A 7,157-nucleotide genomic window follows, 5' to 3' on the forward strand; every position below is an offset into this window, starting at 1 on the left:
AACCCGACAACACGCACAACATCTCTTTACACATCAATCAAAAGGTCCGTCACGCTGGACAAAAAGAGACAAACAAGACTCTCCGAGCCTCCTGCAGCTTACCCCACAGGTTCCCCAGCAGCGTGTCCACCTTGAAGCCGGTGAAGTTGCCGGTGGTGGGGAACGACGGGACCGTCCCGTTGGCCGTCGGGTTAAAGCCGGGCAGCACGATGGTGCGCGGGTGTACGACGAAGAAGCTGATGAAGATGGTGCCCAGGACGAACATGACCACCAGGAAGATGAGGAAGGTGGCCTTGGCGTAGATGTGGGCTCCCACCAGGCACACCAGCAGGCACAGCAGGAGGACGCCCGTGCCGTAAAGCAGGGACCACCAGTAGCCCGACGGCAGGACCTGGTAGGAGGAAGTGGCCAGAGACCCGGCTGGAGGTACAGGAGATGGTAAAGGTGTCGAGGCAGGACGTCATGAGGGGAAAGACCAGGAGGAAGATGTGTTAATGTTGAGGAATGATTGACAGGATGTGTTCAGTAGACTGATACAGCACATGTGAAGTGGTGCATTTAAAAAAGCTTTAACAGCTTTTCACAGCGTCAGAACCTTCAGTCTAACTGTGATCTTAAAAGACAGGAGACCGCTGTTCATTCCCCGCGTGAAACGAGAAGTAGATGTTGATATACTTCAGTAACGGCGCTTCCGTAATTATTTTAACCCAAACGACAATCATTTCTTAAACCTAACTAAGTATTTCACGATCTTTTCCTAAACCTAAGTAAGTATTTCACGATCTTTTCCTAAACCTAACTAAGTATTTCACAATCTTTTCCAAAACCTAAGTATTTCACGATCTTTTCCTAGACCTAACTAAGTACTTCACGATCTTTTCCAGAACCTAACTAAATACTTCACGATATTTTCCTAAACCTAACTAAGTATTTCAGAATCTTTTCCTAAACCTAAGTATTTCACGATCTTTTCCTAGACCTAACTAAGTATTTCACGATCTTTTCCTAAACCTAACTAAGTATTTCACGATCTTTTCCTAAACCTAACTAAGTATTTCACGATCTTTTCCTAAACCTAACTAAGTATTTCACGATCTTTTCCTAAACCTAAGTATTTCATGATCTTTTCCTAGACCTAACTAAGTACTTCACGATCTTTTCTTAAACCTAGCTAAGTTTTTCACGATCTTTTCCTAGACCTAACTAAGTATTTCACGATCTTTTCCTAAACCTAACTAAGTATTTCACGATCTTTTCCTAAACCTAACTAAGCATTTCACGATCTTTTCCTAAACCTAACTAAGTATTTCACGATCTTTTCCTAAACCTAAGTATTTCACGATCTTTTCCTAAACCTAACTAAATACTTCACGATATTTTCCTAAACCTAGCTAAGTTTTTCACAATCTTACTAAACCTAACCAAATAGTTTTGTTGTCTAAATCTAACTTAGTTGTTTCCTGTGAACTTTCGTAAGACAACAAAGAAAATGAGGAGTAACTTTTCCTAAGATATCATTTAAACCTCAGATTTTAACAGTCAGTTACTGAACACTGAAAGACTTTCTTCAGCTGTAAAATTTAACTTTTCTGTGATTTTCCATAACTTTTGACCGTGACCTAAACCCTCCTGGTTTGTTAATGTTGTTTTCCAAAGGATCCATTGTATTGAATGGAAAAAAACACAACTTCAAGAACTTCAAGCAACCTTCTTAAAGATAATTAATAAATAATAGTAATTACAGTAACTAACATTGAAATGAAACTCACCTTCAGGCACTCCGAAGGTGGCCACGATGGCTTCGACCAGCCCGAGCACGAAGAGAGCGCTGCCGCACACGTTGGCCAGGAAGAACATGATGCCGATGCTGCCGCCGAACTCCGGACCCAACGCTCTGCTGATCATGTCTGAGAGAAGAACGCTCAGGAAAAGTTCACATTTCTGTTCTCACAGAACCCAAGAAGCGTCGGCAGTGTCGGCCTAAAAGGTTCGAGGAGGGAACTTGTGACCAGAAGGTCGTCGGGTCAATCCCCTGGACCAGCAAGTGAAAGTGAAAAACCAGTCGCTTGCCCCTCCCTCATTGCCACCACTGAGGAGCCCTTGAGCAAGGCCCTTTAACCCCGCCAAAACAAAGTCCTTCCAAGCCGCATTAACAGCATGTTAATATATAACTCCACACGATCCACGTTTAATGAATTACTTTTATTTAATCGTCTGCAGGAAGTCACTGTTGCAAAAGCCAAGAAGACAGACGTCTTAACGCAATGCATGTGTGTTAACTGATGATGATGATGACGAAGATGATGATGTTGGACTGTCCTCCTGAGTGATAAACAGCACTGATTGGGGTCATTTACCAAAATGTCTGGCGGTGAAACATACCGGCCTCTATCTAAAAATAATGAACAAATCCACATACCATCATGTCATCTGATGGTGTGTGTGTGTGTGTGTGTGTGTGTGTGTGTGTGTGTGTGTGTGTGTGTGTGTGTGTGGATAGAGGATACAATAGGCCCCTCCGGCATCCAGGGCTCCGTTGGTGGAGATGGCGCAGACCGACAGCACGGTCATGCAGATGATGAAGTAGGCCACCAGCAGCATGGCAATGGCTTGGTACAGTCCGGAATGACCCACCATGAATCCTGGAGTCAGACAAGACGGAACAACACTGATCAGCTGGTTAAAAGCAGAACTGCGGTCTAGGAACGTCAGAGTGGCCGAAGAGGGAAGTTTGTAAATTTCCCAATTTACTGTAAATCTGCACTTTCTGTATTAATCTGTAATGACCTTCCTGAAAACTGACCAAGTAGTTTCGTCGTCTAACTATAACCGAGTTGTTTTCTGTGAAAGCGGAAGTTTATTTTGAAAAGACTGCGCGCGTGTAACGAACGAAAATTTGTAAAAATTTTTGTTGTTGCATTGGCGATACACAGATATCGCCGTTAGGGTCAAACCTGAAACCAGACAACGCTGCACACGCGTGTGTCTGTACGCGGTAAATAAAGGCGGACACCAAAAAGCGGACGACCACCAGAAAGGTTCTCCTACGACACACACACACACACACACACACACACACACACACACACACACACACACACACACGAGCGTCTTCGTCATCGTTTGTTTCGATGGACTCTGCAGCTGGAACATTCACACAAGTTTCACATCCACAGTGAAACTAGACGGGCAGTTCCTGTGTGGAGTGGGCATGTTTGACTGTGAGAGCAGTAGCTCTAAAGTCCTACTACTGTGTGTGTGTGTGTGTGTGTGTGTGTGTGTGTGTGTGTGTGTGTGTGCGTGCGTGTGCACTATGCATAGCAGCTGACATCTCACGAGACATGTGGGGGAGGTGGGTGAGAGTGAGAGAGAGAGAGAGAGAGAGAGAGAGAGAGAGAGAAAACAACTTGGAGGTACAACAAAAACAGCCCGATAAGTGGAAGTCGGTCACATCAAAACGCTGCTTATTCATATTTTTTGGTCATTCTCATTTTTTTTTTATATTTTCAATGCTTCGACAGCAGGAATGTGTGGATTGCGTCACGTTGCGATTTACTAGCTTCACGCGCACATCTGTCACGGGAAACTTGTCACGCTCTCGGTGTTGAACAAACGGACTTTTCTCTGCTGTTGTAACTCATCGCGGATCAAGTTCAACAATGACTAGAACTAGACCGGTACAAACCGGTGCGTCACACACTCCTACGATTAATAACGCTTTGAGGAAACTGTTACAACTCCTCCATTGAAGCTCATGCCTGGTGTAGGACACACACACACACACACACACACACACACACACACACACACACACACAGATTTCAGAAACTACAGAAAAGTGTGTAACGGCTGCTCTCAGACCGGTAAAACTGAAAATAGGTCCCTGATTCTGAGTCCTGGTGCGTATGAAACCTCCATAATTAATTTGCTTATTAATCCAAATCCCATTTTCATTTTTTTATCTTTATTTCAATTTAACAATTCTGACTAAAACAAAGTAATACTTATGATACATAGTTACAACACTAAACATGATATAAATACAATATGTATAAAATATAAATACACTATGCAACAGCAAGTATTCTGTGAGTGTATATAATACTTTAGTTATTGTGGATTTTTTACTTTTTTAACATTCTTTACTGTGTTTTTACTCGTTTATAATACTTGTTTTATGTCTATTGTTTGCACTATTTTGTATGCTGCTGTAGTCCTGTACATTCATTTTAGACTGATAAAGTTTTATTTTATAGCACAAAACTTTACCCACAAACAAGGTACCGTTACAATGTCATGGTTCTGAATGGGGTTCGGCGGAACCCACAGAGCGCTGCGCAGTGATTTTGAGTGGACCGCCGGGTATCTCCATCGCACTCACCTATGCGGAGGAACACCACCACGCTGAACATCGACAGCAGGGTCGGGATCACCACGCCGAAGAAGATGGAGAGTTTCTTCGGCTGCCGCTGCGGAGCGGACCTCCTCCGGCCGGCCGGGCCCGGCTGCTGCATCGGGGCCTGGCCGGCCGGAGGCGACCGCGGCTCGGATTCATTGACGCTGGTGGAGAGGCGGTAGTGGAGGAGAGGAGTCCGCTCTGTCATAGTGAAACCTGCCTCTTCACGAGCCTCGCGCCCTCATGGAGTACTCTAAAAGTACAGTTTGACACGTGCATAAACGTTTATTAAGCTCTACTTTTAAATAGTGCTAAAAAAAGTTAGAAGTTACAAGTTAGAAGTCCACACAAACTGTCCATGTCTAGAGCCTCCGTAGCGCTCGTGCCCTACGGAAAAGAAGATCATGTGACGTAAAAACGTCCACGAGCCACATTCACAAGCAAAACTTCCGGTTGTAACTTTCAGTATAAAAGCTAGTTCAAGTTCTTGTAATTAATAAAAGACCAATTGGGAAAAATAACATATTTCAACAGGAATATATACAACAAACGAATATATATATATATATATATATATATATATATATATATATATATATATATATATATATATATATATATATATATATATAAAGAAGAAGAAAAAATACCTACAATTGTCAAGACTAAAGCTGCAGTTTCCGGTTTTGTCCTGACTTTCAGTATCTAGCTTGACAAATCCATCCCTTGAACTTCTTTTACAGCCTGTTGCTGACAGTCATGTGATCATGTGGACTAGGCCAATCAGAGCGCTGCATTCTTCATGCTACTTGCTGATGAAAGTAACTAAGGAATTGATTTGTTTTCTCTTTGACAATAAAAGTTTAAATGTAGTTATTTGTTAACACTTCCCAATACAAAAAAAGATAAAAGAAGAAAAATACTACATTTTTTTTTAATGCATTTAATTATTATTGACACATTCATTATATTTTTTTTCCGGTGTATAAAAAAAAGTCAGTATTTATTTCTTCAATGAAAACAGAGTGCAGACAAAAAAAATAATCAGACCAAAACTAACATGTTCCTCCTCTTCTTTTCACCTCTCTATTCTGAAAGAATGATGCAATGGCTCTTCACTAATGATACAAAAATGATACAAATAATACAGAATAGTGTGATAGTGCGATGATGTAATGGCCCACCCCCCCGCCTCACAAACGATCTTAAATCCTCCTCAGTAAATAAATAATATATTAACACACGTAACAGAGTCTCACGAGCAGAGTCTAACAGTGATTTAGCAAGAATTACTTATTTTACAAATATATTATACATGTGCATATATATATATATATATATATATACATATATATATATATATATATATATATATATATATATATATTATATGTTTAAAAAAACTATAATAAGTAATACAGACAAATTAACTGTCAGTGTGCATACACCGCATATACATACATTCAGACATCTTTGGACTTTTAAGACTGATGTCATAAAATCTCAAATAAAACATGATGAACTTAAAATGCACTCGTTGATTTTGTTATCGTACACAGCATGGATCCCTGCTTTAAAAAACATCTGAATGCCTCCTCATGGGGGCGCTGTTGAGTGCCTTAAAGGGACAGTGTGTACGACTTGGCGTCATCTGGCGGTGAGGTCAGAGGCCATCCATACCATAATAACACCACTTTAAGGAGCAACGGAAGTCAGTGAGTGTTTCACAAGCATGTCAGAGAACTACGGTGGCCTTCAGGGGACATAAAAAAAAAACGTGAAAGGTTCTCTTTAGGGCCAAACGTTTGGTTTTTCCCTTCTGGGCTACTGTAGAGACATGGCAGTGCGACACACCGGACTCTAGAGCACCTGCTCCCTAGGTAGACATGAGGGGCTAACGATTCTTAGCTTCAGGTGATTATACACTGCTAAAAACATAGTTCTGAATATTATATTATATTTCTGCTAAGTGTACACTTGTACTACCAAGTGTATCTTTAACTGTATGTTTTTGAAGGTCTTATTTACATTTAAATGTGTTTTTTTAATGCCTTCTTTTCCTCCTTCTTTTTGTCATATGAAGAGAGTTGAATATAATATTAAATATGAAGTGAGTTACATTTGCCAGCCTTCCACAGTTTAAAAGATGAAGATGAAGAAGAGATGAGACGCCCAGCACGGAGCACCTCTCATCCAGCACCCACAGAGGGCGCTGCAGCCACAAGTTTCATGTCACACAAGCAGAACCAGCAAAGCGCCCAACACTATGCTCATTTTAAACGCTAGTGCAGGTGGCGCACATTACAAAAATACATGTTTACATACATGGGAACAAATGAGTGTTTGTTGGGGTCTGACTGAAAGCCAAGGTGTGACAACAGCATTCTAGTAGGATTAGTTTGTTGTCCTTTGTTCTGCTTCGGGGACGTTGTCTCGGAGGTCAACAGCGAGGCGTTCCAGCTTTCCCTTGAGCAGGTTCCTGTACTGTTGTAGCACTTTACTGGTGGAGTTCACGCTGGAACAGCTCCGTACTGCAGAGCGGGGCGGCGTCACTGTGCCGTTCTGTAAGGGCCCGGAAGTGGAATTCATTTAATATACACAAGACAAACATGTGCAGACATTGGGAATGAAGCACGTGATAGCTAGGAAATGTTCTACTCGGTAAAAGAGGTCGCGCTTCAAACGACGGGAGCGTATTTAAATACTGGCATTTCACGTGTTTAATTGGCTCAAAATCATAATAAACATACGCTCAGTATTT

At 41.6% G+C, this 7,157-nt stretch overlaps 1 protein-coding gene across 1 annotated transcript; it reads right to left on the reverse strand.

Moving 5' to 3' along the window:
• Nucleotides 1-102: 102 nt before the first annotated feature.
• LOC137890133 (solute carrier family 12 member 9-like) lies at nt 103-4,769 on the reverse strand (the record flags this gene model as incomplete). The annotated part of the gene is made up of 4 exons (XM_068734250.1): nt 4,382-4,769; nt 2,508-2,642; nt 1,770-1,907; nt 103-420 (listed from the first exon to the last, which is right to left on the reverse strand). Coding segments are annotated over exons 1-4 (814 nt in total), but the record flags the coding sequence as incomplete, so codon positions are not given.
• Between the last annotated feature and the right edge of the window lie 2,388 nt (nt 4,770-7,157).

This window comes from Cebidichthys violaceus, unplaced genomic scaffold (genome assembly GCF_023349555.1).
Source record: "Cebidichthys violaceus isolate CVI_PGR_0920_01 unplaced genomic scaffold, fCebVio1.0.p SCAF_616, whole genome shotgun sequence".
Taxonomy (NCBI): Eukaryota; Metazoa; Chordata; class Actinopteri; order Perciformes; family Stichaeidae; genus Cebidichthys; species Cebidichthys violaceus.